Source organism: Mustela erminea, chromosome 7 (genome assembly GCF_009829155.1).
Source record: "Mustela erminea isolate mMusErm1 chromosome 7, mMusErm1.Pri, whole genome shotgun sequence".
Lineage (NCBI taxonomy): Eukaryota > Metazoa > Chordata > Mammalia > Carnivora > Mustelidae > Mustela > Mustela erminea.
The window spans coordinates 38,877,084-38,890,765 of NC_045620.1; the positions used below are offsets into that span (position 1 = coordinate 38,877,084).

General features: G+C 39.3%; 1 protein-coding gene across 4 annotated transcripts in view; it reads right to left on the reverse strand.

Annotated features, from left to right (window-relative positions):
- SEL1L2 (SEL1L2 adaptor subunit of ERAD E3 ligase) overlaps window positions 1-13,682 on the reverse strand; it is a 113,436-nt gene that overhangs the window by 61,648 nt on the left and 38,106 nt on the right. For all 4 annotated transcript variants that reach the window (XM_032351441.1, XM_032351439.1, XM_032351438.1 and 1 more), the window contains one exon: window positions 2,593-2,695. In XM_032351441.1, coding sequence (XP_032207332.1) covers window positions 2,593-2,695 — 103 coding nt within the window. The remainder of the gene's footprint in view (window positions 1-2,592; window positions 2,696-13,682) is intronic.

A 13,682-nucleotide genomic window follows, 5' to 3' on the forward strand; every position in this document is an offset into this window, starting at 1 on the left:
TGTCTTGATATTTGGAGCAATTTCATTCAGTTTTCCCACAAATTCCTGAAATCTCTTGCTATGAGCAGATTTTGTTTCATTTCTCTGTCAATTCAGAAGGGTCAGGGGACTCAGCATTATGCACCCTCTCACATACCTATGCTATGGCAGAAACAAGCTGCTCTTGGGGTACTTGGAAGACTCAGTTGGTAGATTATGTGACTCTTGATCTTGGGGTTGTGAGTTCAAGGCCCATGTTGGGTGTAGAGATTACTTAAAAACAAGATCTTAAAAAAAAAAAAAAAAAAAAAAGCTTCTTTTCTGGCACTCTTGGGCAAGGATACACTGGGCAAGAATAGCCAGAGATTGAATCACACCTAGGTGGCATAAAGGCTCCTTCACTGCTGGGCAGTCTGCTTTCATGGATGGGTTTTCTCCCCATTCTTTAAGCCAAAGGGGAAGGTACCCATGAAGGTTAAGTAGGTAGTTACTTGGGAGCTTCCAAGAGTGATTTTGTCCCATTGGACTGAATCTCGGGTTTCCTTTCATTTAAAAGGGCCTACTTAGGGGTGCCTGGGTGGCTCAGTCATTAAGCGGCTGTCTTCGGCTCAGGTCATGATCTCAGGGTCCTGGGATTGAGCCCCACATTGGGCTCTCTGCTCAGGGGGCTCTCTGCTTCTTCCTCTCCCACTCCCCCTGCTTGTGTTCCCTCTCTTGCTGTGTCAAATAAATAAAAAAAATCTTAAAATTTAAAAAAAAGGGCATACCCAGTGGGCCCCTCATCTTGAGTTCATCTGCTATAGAGCTAATCTGAAACCTAATCCTAACCCTTTCCAGAATTTCATTGGTCTTTCATCTAGCTGGTCTGGGTTGAGAATTCTCTGTTCTTACTCATCCATTCCGTGAGCACCTGAGTAAGCAGACTTCCTTATAAGGCAGGATTATATTTTGGGGGTCTGATTAAACCCCATCCTCATCATGACAGCCCCCAGAGATGCTCAATATGAAACCCAGGTTTTGCAGGGGATGGTTTCCTCTGCTCTTATAAGGAACTTCTAATTTAACTTCCCTTAGAGAGCTGACCAATTCCTTTACTTCCTTCTTCTTGTCACTTTGGGAGAATTATAGAATATTTTTGACCTTCTAGTTCCTCCTCTGAAATTTGGGGATAACAATTTATGCTTCACAATATCATTGTGAGCAATGAATGCTATTCTACACATAACTGCCCAGAACAATAAGTAGAACAAAGAAGGCACTTAATAAATGAAGTTCTTCATAGTTGAAATGCCCCTTTATTCTCTATACTTTTATGCTCTTCTGGGAAGGTTTGAGCTTTAAGAAAGAATTCAGGAACTCTTCTGCTGCCCTGCCTAGGACACCTACCACAGCACTGGGATGCTTCCCCCAGAGCAGCTATGCCTGATCTGTGTGCAAACAAAAGTTGTCTCCTTGTTGGAGGTCCGGAGCCCATTCTTTTTGTTACTGCTTCAAGACACACTTGTTTTCTTCTCTCCCATACCTTCTGCTTACCATTTAGAGGGCTAGAGATAAAGACAAATGCTTATCTTCTGCTTACTATGTGTTGGGCACTGTTCTAAGAGCCTAACTGTACTATCCAGAACACAAGCAGGTTAAGTAACTTGCACAGGGATTACACAGCCAGTGAATGGGAGAACTTGGGGTTGATCTCAATGAGGTTTTAATTAGGGACTTGAGGGGTGACCTCATGTTGTGTCCCTCTACTGGGGGGACAAGATATTTCTGCCTCCCCTTTAGACAAAGTAGACAAATGAGTGCTCAGGCAAATGAACAGAGAAATGATGAATATGGAGTGAGACCATGTGGTCACGACTGGTTACTTCCCAGTTGTGTATTTGTGATCACCTCACTTTAACATCCTTGAATCTCTCTTCCTAACTGTTTAAAGGTGGGGAAAATGAAGTTCTTCTTAACTCATAAGGCTGTTTGGGGGATAAAATGGATAAAATGGAATCACATACATGAAAACTTTGAAAACCATAAAGTACCCTACAAATGCTGAGTTAGGCAGAATAAAGCCTTCTAGGGATGCCTGGGTGGCTCAGTTGGTTGAGCAGCTGCCTTTGGCTCGGGTCATGATTCCGGCGTCCTGGGATGGAGTCCCACATCTGGCTCCTTGCTCAGCGGGGAGTCTGCTTTTCCCTCTGCCTCTGCCTGCCTGTGCTCTCTCTCTTTCTGACAAATAAATTAGCAAAATCTAAAACAAAACAAAACAACAACAAAAAAGGCATTCTAAAACAACCTCTCTAATTCAAGTAACATGTCTTATTTCATTTGAAATACCTAATAAACTCAAAACAGAATATTTTTGCCTGAGTACTCAGATTAGCACCTTAATTGTGCATTTCACTTAAAGTGTTGGGACCACAATTTCACATTCAGTTAGGTTTGTTTAGGCTGATAATTTTAGGATTCTTTAAACATCAATTGATTCTTTTAAAAAGAAAAGCTTATGGGCAAATAAATTTATTTGTTATCCCAATAAGCTTTTAATGACAAACTAGATTTTGGATGGTTCTTTTTTCTTAGCCAGGAAATTAAGTTGGCTTAGGTAATTGGACAAAGACTTACTGTGCTTTTTGTTTTTGGCTTTTGGACTGCTGGAGAATCTTGATGCCCATCTTAAACAGCTGCTCTCCTTCATCTGTGAAATTTTGCTTTGGTTGCTTTCTTACTATATATGGACAAACAAGGAAAAATAACATTATTTGTATGTTTTATATTTTTAAAATAATGTGCTGCCATATTAGTTTGGGTTTTGCTCATGAAAAGGTTCAGATGAACCTCCCCCAAATGTGCCACTTTGGCATGTGGATTATTTTGACCTGAATCCAATCAAGGCCAAAAAGACTCAGGAAGAGCTTTTTACCTCCTCTTTAATTGCCTCTAGGAGTTTAGATAGAAAGCCTGGTTCAGGAAGAGAGTCATTATTGGAGATAAATATGAAGAGTATGGGTTAGGTGTGGTAAGGTGAGGGGAGGTTGGCAGGGAATATTTATTCAACTTCCTCTCTGCCCTAATGTCTCTGCATGGTATGACAATCATTTATATACCAAACATTTGCTCTTCCCATCCTCCTGTGAATTATCTTCCCTCTCATTGAAGCCCCAGACCCTTACCTCCTTCTTAGCTCAAGAGGGCATATAAGGGGGCGTCTGGGTGGCTCGGTGGGTTAGAGCCTCTGCCTTTGGCTCCAGTCATGATCCCAGGGTCCTGGGATTGAGCCCCGCATCAGGCTCTCTGCTCAGCAGGGAGCCTGCTTCCTCCTCTCTCTCTGCCTGCTTCTCTGCCTACTTGTGATCTCTGTCTGTCAAATAAATAAATAAAATCTTTAAAAAAAAAAAAAAAAGATGGCATATAAGGCTCCAGGCACCTGGGTGGCTCAGTGGGTTAAGCCTCTGCCTTTAGCTCAGGTCATAATCTCAGGGTCCTGGGATCGAGTCCACATCAGGCTCTCTGCTCAGCAGGGAGCCTGCTTCCCCCTCTCTCTCTGCCTGCCTCTCTGCCTACTTGTGATCTCTGTCTGTCAGGTAAATGAATAGAATCTTAAAAAAAAAAAAAAAAAAGATGACATGTAAGGCTCAGTTTCGCACATATATGAAATTAAATGTTTTCCTCCCATTGAGCTGTCTTATGTCAATTTAATTAATAAAGCGGCCAAAAGAACCTAGAAGAATAGAGGGAAAATGTTTCCTCCTTTACGCTCCCCTTATTTTTTAACCTCTGTATTTCAAGATCACCTTGCCTTTAGTCAGAATGTGGAAGCTACTACAAAAATTATCCTCTTCCTGTCTTCTGTGAAAGTGTCTGGAGGTTGGAGGAGATATTAAGATGCTTCTGATGGTAGGAGGGAGAGAGATGATTCTAGTCTGGGAAAGAGATGCAAGTTTCTGCAAATACAAAGTGGGAAGCAAGGCCTCTAGGGAAAGGGACTGCTTGGTGTACCCTAAAGAAAGGATCTTAGACACCAAGATCTCATCTCTCAGACTCCTTTGTCTGATTATTGACCATAAACCTTAGAACTATAAGATTCCAAGACAACATGAGGACCTGAGCAATGGGCATCTCCTAGAAAAGTAGCATACATCTAGGATTGGAGGAGAGAATCTCCCTGAAAATTTTGCTCCCCCCAAGGCTCATTCTTCCTCCCTGACAACCTTTCTAAGACCTTGGGGAAAACACACAGAAAGAGTACCAATAACAACTTGCCTTTTGGGAATGGGGACAAAGAATTACTTTTTTAGGATTTAAAGAAATTAAAGTAATGGAATTTTACCTGCTACAATAATAGTATTTCTCATACATTTGTATAACACATCACAGTTTTCAAGCCATTGTTATCAGTGTACAGTGTGGGAAGCTATTTGGAAAAAGAGTCAGCTTTATAGCCCTCATTCTACCCCCAGAGCGAGCGTGTACACCCCCACCCCAATACCTTCCACATCACAGCACAGTGCCTCTTGAAGTCCATTATGACACTCAGTGAAACCTCTGATTAGGTGAACCATGCCTGAAACCATTTTAAAAGAGGCATTTTGAGATTTGATGCCTCATTAACAAAACCACAAAGATCTTTAAGTGGTTCCTGTTTTTCTTCTTCCTGACAAACCATCAGAGTTGTTCTTTTTTAAATTAAAAAAATGTTTTTAACTTAAAAGTTAATTTGCAATTATTTTGAATGCTTCAAGTTATCCAATCAATTCAGTAACACCAGACACTTTTAGCATTTAATTTTTGCTTTGAGTTATATGCTACCTATAGTCATGATTAGAGAGGAAAAATAATAGGAATAACCTACTAATCTGTGTTTGGAATAGCAACTGCTTCTATTACCATGCTTTCAAAGAGCAAGAATACATTTTGAAAGGTTGTCTGTGCATGCATATACATATGAGAAATGATTTACACTACAGATTTCTACTCACGGCTTTTACTTTAATTTGTAATTCTTTTTTTGGCTTCCCAAATGTATTGAAATACAAGTTTTCCTTACTATAAGAGTGCTCAACTGTCAGATAAAGTTATCTTGACAGCCCTTTAATTTCCTTTTTATGGTTTAACCATTTCCAAATTTGAGGAAAGCATAGTTAGGAAATGACTTGAGGAGACCATTCTGAGCTTGCTATAAAGGACCTTCCTGAATCTGGAATCCTCTGAACACCCAACTAGTGGATGCCTGTGTTCTGTCCTGATAAGGGATCTAAGCTGACTGGGAAAGTGGTGGGAATGACCCTTAGGAGTAAAAGAGGGCAGAGTAGGTGTGCCAGAGCAGTATTTCATACAGCAGCAAATATGGGAAGTGCTTCAACTAGATGACTTTGTATTTCAGTGTTTGTCAGAGACATATTTGTAAGAGTTCTTGACATGTTATTACTTCTGCAGTCTTAATTATTATTTCATAACTATCTTGGATGCTATTACAGTATGAATTGTGAAGTCCTAATTCCCAGCATCTCAGAATGTGCCTGTATTTGGAGATAAGATCTTTAAAGGGATAATTAAGTTAAAATGAGGTCATTAGGGTGGGGTCCTAAGCCAATATGACTGATGTCCTTATAAAAAGAGAAAGAGACATCAGGGGCATACAGCACTAAAAAAAGGCCATGTAGGGACATACTGAGAAGGTGGCCATCCATAAACCAAGGAGAGAAATCTCAGTATGAAACCAAACCTGCTGACACTTTGATCATGGACCTCCAGCCTTCAGAACTGTGAGAAAATAAATTTCTGCTTGTTAAGCCATCTTGCCTGTGGTATTTAATTATGATACCCCTAGCAAAATAATACAGATGCCAACTCTGGATTGCCTGGAAAACAAGCTGCTCCTTCTCCCTGTGGGAAGGGATATACCCAGCTCAGCTTCCCATCAGATCAATGGCTACCTTTTAAAAGCAGGAAGGACCATAATTTCCCATGGTCCTCCAATGTTTCCAGGTGCTGGACATCTGACTTTCCCAGGCAGCTGGGTACCTAAGTAGCCCACCTCTGAGAAGGTAACTTTCTCATGATTATACTCAAGGTAGGCAGTTTAGTAGGCAGACCTTCCATGTGTCCAGCAATCCTCAAACCCAGCTCACCTCTCTGTGAGATGATGGAAGAACTGGGATGCTATGCCTTTTCTTGCAGACCCTCCTACTGTAAATTTCTCTAATCAAATCTATTCCTTAATCCTTGTTGTTGTGAAATTCATGAAGAAGAATCCTCTTATTAAAAAAAAAGAAAAAAGGGCATCTGGGTGGCTCAGGTCATGATCTCAGGGTCCTGGGATTGAGGCCCACATCGGGCTCTCTGCTCAGCAGGGAGCCTGCTTCCCTCTCTCTCTGCCTGCCTCTCTGTCTACTTGTGATCTCTCTCTGTCAAATAAATAAATAAAATCTTTAAAAAAAAAAAAAGAAAGAAAAGAAAAGAATCCTCTTATTGATAAGGAATAGAAGCAACAAAAACGGGCCCACTTGTTTGCTGCAGGAATTAATGAAAAAGAAAAGAGCTGGAAACAACTTATTCTCTGTCATTCATACATTTACTTGTCCATTTAACTGATATGAATTGAACACTTATCATGTGTTAGACACAATGCTAGATGTTGTATTTCCAAAGATAATGGAGACGAGGTCTCAGCCTGGTAGCAGAGACAGACCGGTTTCCCAAAAATTGCAATGCCATTGTAAAATGGTAGGCACTCTGTAATAAGGCACTGTGGGAGTACAGGAGCCTTGTTTGTTTGTAAGCAATAGAAACCTAATCTGATTGACTTAAGCAAAAGGAACTTACTGGGAGGCTGTTGAAATCTCATAGTCAATGGAGTCGGGTCAGGAATCAAAGCTCTCTGGAAGCCGAGACAGAGGCTGCTACAGAATGGATTGAGATCCAGTCCTTTTAGGATCTTCCCTTCTTTACTCCAGACTCCAAGATGATTCTGATGGGTCTAATTAGGGAAGATAAGCCTTCTTATCACGTTCCTGTAAGAATGTATCCAGTGGGGAACACTTATTTCCTCAAAAGGAAATTGGGATGGTGAGAAAAGTAAAATGGATGATGGGAATCTTCCAAACAGCAAACGCCCCCTTAGGCACCCTACTCTCACTAAGGGAGATAAAGAAATCTTCACAAATGAAAGGACACTTTAGATAGTTCTTGAAAGGTAGAAAGGAGTTTTTTCAGGCCAAGAAGACAAAACTGGCATTCCATTTGGAGGAAGCAATCTACACAAATGAACCACGGGTATGAAACGGTAAGAAGGTGCAGTGTGTCCTAAATAAAGGGCCGGGGTGCCTGGGTGGCTCAGTTGGTTAAGCAGCCGCCTTTAGCTCAGGTCATGATCTTAATCATGGGATTAAGCCCCATGTTGGCTCCCTGTTCAATGGGGAGTCTGCTCCCTCTGCCTCTTTTTTTTTTTTTTTAAGATTTTATTTATTTATTTGACAGAGAGAAATCACAAGCAGTCGGAGAGGCAGGCAGAGAGAGAGAGAGGGAAGCAGGCTCCCCGCCGAGCAGAGAGCCCGACGCGGGACTCGATCCCAGGACCCTGAGATCATGACCCGAGCCGAAGGCAGCGGCTCAACCCACTGAGCCACCCAGGTGCCCTCCCTCTGCCTCTTTTTGTTGCTCATGCTTTTTCTCTCTGTCTAAAATACAATGCAGTAGAGTACAATACAATACAATACAATAAAAGAATGAGGGTTTGAAGGTCATGTTTGGCCATGTGATCCAGGCTCGCTGTGGGAGTAAGCGATACTGAGGGGAGTGGACAGAGGTGAGAAGGAAGTGGGAGAAGGGAACTGAGGTCATTGTGAAGGTGAAGCCGAGTTTGTAAGAAAAAAAGAAGGGGCAGAAGTGGCAGGAAGGTGGTTTTGGTCAGACAATTATTTTTGAGTTTGAAATTATATTGGTGAAATACCTCTGCATGTGGCTGGTAAATGACTGATGAGAAATAGAAACAACGATTATTGGAACTGAGAAGGTCTAGCAAATAAGACAGTCTTTCACATGGACATTCAGCCCTGCAGGGTACTGGTGGCACATAGCCATCAACTTACTGATGTGAGGGTGGCAGCCTAACTCCTTGCCTATGGAAAGAGGGAAAATCCTCTAATGCAATTCACTTTTTTTTTTTTTAAGATTTTAAAATTTTATTTATTTGACAACGAGAGAGACAGAGAGAGAGGGAACACAAGCAGGGGGAGTGGGAGAGGGAGAAGCAGGCGTCCCGCTGAGCAGGGAACCCGATGCGGGTCTCCATAGGTCCCAGGACGCTGGGATCATAACCTGAGCCGAAGGCAGACGCTTAACTACTGAGCCGCCCAGGCACCCTACTTTTTTTTTTTTTTTTTTTTTAAGATTTTATTTATTTATTTAAGAGAGAAAGCGTGAATGAGAGAGAGCAGAGCAGGGGAGAGGGGCAGTGGGAGTGGAAGAAGTAGATTGCCCAGCGAGCAGGGAACCTGATAGGGAGCTTGATCCCAGGACCCTGAGATCATGACCTGAGCCAAAGGCTGACAATTAAGCAACTGAGTCACCCAGGTGCCTCACAATTCACTCTTAGAGCCCTAAATTTCTCCTGAAACCCTCTCTTTGCCCAGCTCCTTCCCTTGCCCTATCCTGCATTCTTTACTCTCTTCTGTGCTTCCCCACAAAATCCTAAACAAATACTATTTAAATCATCTAAAAATAGCAAAAGGAAAAAGAAAAATAGATTCATGATTTTGAATCTCAAATTATAGCTACCTCAGAAATGACATAAAGTCTCATTGAGGATTAAAGGAATTAAAAATTAAGCTAGGAGAAAAACGTCCTTTAGTCTGACTAAAAATCAGGTGCTTTCAACATTAAAATGATACAAAGAGATGAAAATGGGAAGTTCTTTCCCTTGCAGAAAATCTTGCCTACACAGGCACTGTATCTTTCTTACTTAATTTCAACTGAATTTGATATAAACCAACTTCAGCTTCTGATTTTCTGAATAATGCTTCAGAAAAGCTCTTCACATTTGCCCTTAATGTGTGTCAGGAAGATACAATACCAGATAAGGAGGAAGAATAATGATCCATTACTAAAAATAACATTCTATCTAAAAAAGAATGACTCAGCAAAGAGTTTAGTCAGATAAAGATGTAATCAACTCAAATGCACTTGCATAAGAGCACAGGGATTTACAATAATCAAGTTTATTCACACTGTCCCTAGAACATTGCTGTAAAACATAAACACCTCCAGTGGTAGTGCTAAGAAATGGTAGACAAATTGTGTTGTAAGTAGAACAATATTTTCTCCTCAAATATCTACTAAGCAAAACTTGTAATAACAAGGATTCTGACTTTCAAAGACTAATTCATGGCCTAAAACTCTTTAACTTAGCAGAAAGAAATATGGTTTATAAAACGAGTTGTCAAAACTAATAATTATAAGTTAAAATAAAAGCTAACATTTATAAGCCACTTAGGGATCAGGCAGTTTTTTTTTACTGATGTTAAGAGCAAGGAGCTATTATTATTCTTGTTTTACAGATGAGGTGATATAGGCACAGAGAGGTTAAGTAACTTGCCCAATGTCATACAGTTGGTACCAGGTAGTTAAGGATTCAAATACAGGCAGTCTGACAGTGCAGTCTGCTTAGAGCTAAACAAAATGCAGAATTATGTGAGAAACGCAAAGTCACTATTATTGAAAATTTTGAAAAAATGGGTCTAAAATATATTAAGAAATAAATTTATTGTAATTTATTTTAAGTATTTTAAACAATTGGTTATTTATGGTTACACTTCTTTTATCTAACATTATTGAGAGATGTGTTTCATATAAATCATCTTTTTCCCATTAGCTGAGTCATATCCCTTTTTATTTTGATTGTTCTCTGACGGAAATCTGTCTAAAAATCTACAATATATCTATCCATCTTCCAACAGAAGATGATGAGCATGATTTAACCTGGTCTAGAGGATTCAGAGCATCATTATGCACACCTGATCATACGCAGTCCAGTTGGGTTGCACATGATTACTTAAGAAGACAGTGGTTGTGGGAGACCTTAATGGGAAGTCTTCAGTAATGAGTGGGAGCAAAAGGGACAAGAGGAAGATGGTGACATGCTGTATTCTTACCCTCTGGGGGGTAAGAGTGCCTGCTCTCTGGGTAGATAATTAGCTGCACTTGCTAATTTGCATCATCTTTCATTATTGTTTCCCAAAGGGTAAATGGGATAATTTAAAGTGGTACACACACGAACTTTAATATTTTGATAGTTAATATACTTTATATTCATTTATAGATTCTACTTGTCACAAGTGATACTCATTTTCATTTTTTTCTTCTAAAAAAATTAACCATGAAATATTTAAACTTGGGTAAAAGATTAGAAGGCATACTTATCAAAATTTTGAGTGACAGAAAACTAGGAGAGAATAACTGATGAATTAATTGATGTCATCGATAGGTTGGAATAATAGTCCAAAGTGAACACAATGAAACTTAATAGACATTGGTGTAAAATCTTATACCTAGATTCAAAAATTTAGATGAACACATAGGGATCAGGAGATACTTGGCTGTGATTGTCAATTTTATCTGTCTACTTGGCTAGGCTACACTCCTGTTATTAAATCAAACACTAATCTACTTGTTGCTGTGAGGGTATTTTGTAGATGTGATTAATACCCACAAGCAGGTGACTTTAAGTAAAGGAGATAAGCTGGGTTTGCCTGATTTAATCAATTAAAAGGTTTTAAGAATTGTACTGAGGTTTCCCTGAAGAAGAAAAAATTCAGCTCCTTCCAGAGAGTTCCAGCCTGCTCTTCTTGACAAACTACCTTCTGGATTCAGACTTGCCTAGCCAGCTACCATAATCACATCAGCCAATTCCTTGTAATAAATCCTTTAATATATATCTTCTACTGGTTCCTTTTTTTCTAGTTGAACCCTGAATAATACACAGGCTTAGTACTTTCGGATGAGAAGAAGATTTCAATTCGCTCTAAGCTTGTTAAGAATCATCACTGTGAGTGGGTGCCCAAAACAACAAACAGGATCTTGGAAACAATATACACAAGCTACACTATTTGGAGAGGGAGGGCAACAACTCCAGTGAAGGAGTCCATAGAGGAGTTGTTCTGTCCAACTCCTCTGCCATAATTTAATACAGACTAACACCTAATATCACTGAAGGAAGCAGTTCTGGTTTAATGTTAATAACTCTGTAAGAAATAAATGTATTAAATAATGTCATAAGCTGCATTGTATGATATTGTGAGCTTAGTCACAGGCATCTACCCAGGAGCTGCCATAAATATCTGATGAAAAATACTACACTAGATACCTCCAAATTTCCCTAATTAATTCTACAATTCTGTAATTTTACTTTTATTTTTATTATTATTATTATTTTTTAAAGATTTTATTTATTTATTTGACAGAGAGAGAGATCACAAGTAGGCAGAGAGGCAGGCAGAGAGAGAGGGGGAAGCAGGCTCCCTGCTGAGCAGAGAGTCCGATGCGGGGCTCAATCCCAGGACCCTGAGACCATGACCTGAGCCGAAGGCAGAGGCTTAACCGGCTGAGCCACCCAGGTGCCCTATAATTTTACTTTTAATACTTATGCTTCTATTGTATGCTGCTAAAAGTCCTCATACTTGTAGTTCATGCTAATTTCCCTTGTCTAGAAAATCTGGTGTGTTGGATGTCTTCTTACTCGCTTTCTAGATCCACTCCATCCTTCTCTATGTCCTGGGACATTAACCCATGTGGACTGCACCAATGGGCTTCCTTCCTTCCCCTCCGGCTTCTGATTAGGTTTGGTTGAAAGGCAGCAGTAGGCAGTATGAAGGGAAGAGAGTGAGGTAGTGATATTTATTCCCTGGCTGCCCAGTCTGGTTTGCTGCACGCTGGCTTAATCCCTTGACCTGAGGTCACAGGTCTGTTAGAGAGCTCCCTCCAACATACCTCTTGGTTTCTTTCTCAGCATTCTAGTAGCCACTATAGTCGTCACCCTTCAGGCCCAGGGTGCTAATGCCATTGGTGTTACTAGCCTGGGGATTACTTTGCAGTTTCCTTTCATCCTGTCTACACTTTCAGAAATAGACCCTTTATTAAACTTGTCTCAAATGACTCAATTTAAATGTATCATTTGCTTCCTGTCAGAACTCTACCTGATACATCAAGTAACTCTTCAGCTGAGCAGTGAAGCAGTCTTTTAGAGTAAATATGGAGGAAGATAGTCTTAAAATATTAAGATTATAAAAAAACATATATCAAAGCAAGAATCTCATAAAAAATTATCTACTGGAAACAAGAGTCCTTTCGGTTCCAAAACTAACCACTCTCTCCTCTGGAATCCCTTAGTTCTCAATTTCTATCTGTTGCCCTTATTAGTCATGATCACCTTTCTATATGTACTTCTGTTAAAAAGAAAAATTTTCTGATTTATGTAGATCTTCAGAAATGGATATTATGACTGTTATAAGACAGGGCTTCTCAAATGTCCATGGGATATTTAGATAACCTGTGATGAATGCAGGTATATTCTCTAGAGGTCTAGAAAGAAGGAAGGCATTTTTTTGAAGTCTTAGGTATGATATCAAAATATGAATTTTGAAATCTATTGCATACATTATAGCAGTTAGTTGTTTTCAACTATTCACTTCCCTTTAAACCTTCAAGTAAATTTGGGGCTCAGGAAATTGCAGCATCTTTATCATATAGTTCAATATTTGCTCAAAGCCATATTGAGAAGCATAAGATTAAAATATCTAGATATTGTCAGCTTACTTTTGTGAGAGGCATACAGCATAATGGTTAAAACCTAGAGGATTTTGGCACCAGACCATCTCAGTTCAAATCCTAGTTTTCCTACTAAATATTTTCTGTGATGTTAAGCAAATTATTGTTCTGTGCTGTAGGTTTCACATCTTATAAAGTAGAGATAATAGAACCTATCTTAAAATTGGGTAAAACACTTAAAACAATATGGAAAATGCTTAATTAGAGATAGCTTATTATTTATTATTCTTAGGTATAATATAACCACTTCCACATAAGGGAAAGAGTTCTTTTTTGAGGGGTGGCATTACTTTCCCTTTTATTTTTTATTTTATTTTTTAAATTCCAGCGTAATTAACATACAGTTTTATATTAGTTTCAGGTTCAATATAGTACTCTTTTTGACAGCAGAAGCTTCCTCAACAGTCTCTACTTACCTTACTTGCCAAAACAATCAATCCTTTTCATTTCTTCTATCAAACTTAACTTATTTACTGATCTCCACAGCACACTGAATGCTAGCAGATTGTAGGATTCTCTTTAGTAAATGTGTACATTTCTGTTCCCCAACCTTGCATGCTTACCAAAGATCAGGAGTGTTTGTTCCCAAACTTATCTGTGTCAGTTTTACTGTTTATTATAACTAAGGATTTAATTAAATACCTTAAACTGATACATATAAGTGCAAAAAAAATGTGTTTCTATGTAATGTTATTGAAAAACAGTGAGAGCCATTAAAAATGATCCACTTTAATTATAGGTGAAGCATCTATAAATGACTGAGGAAAAAGTCTGAAAATATCTGGAAGGATTCTGCTCACAGAATGTTCCATAAGTGTCTTTAGTTTCTTGTTTCCTTAAAAACTGGATTTGGGAAATCATAGATGATGCATTTGAGTATGGTTTATATTAGA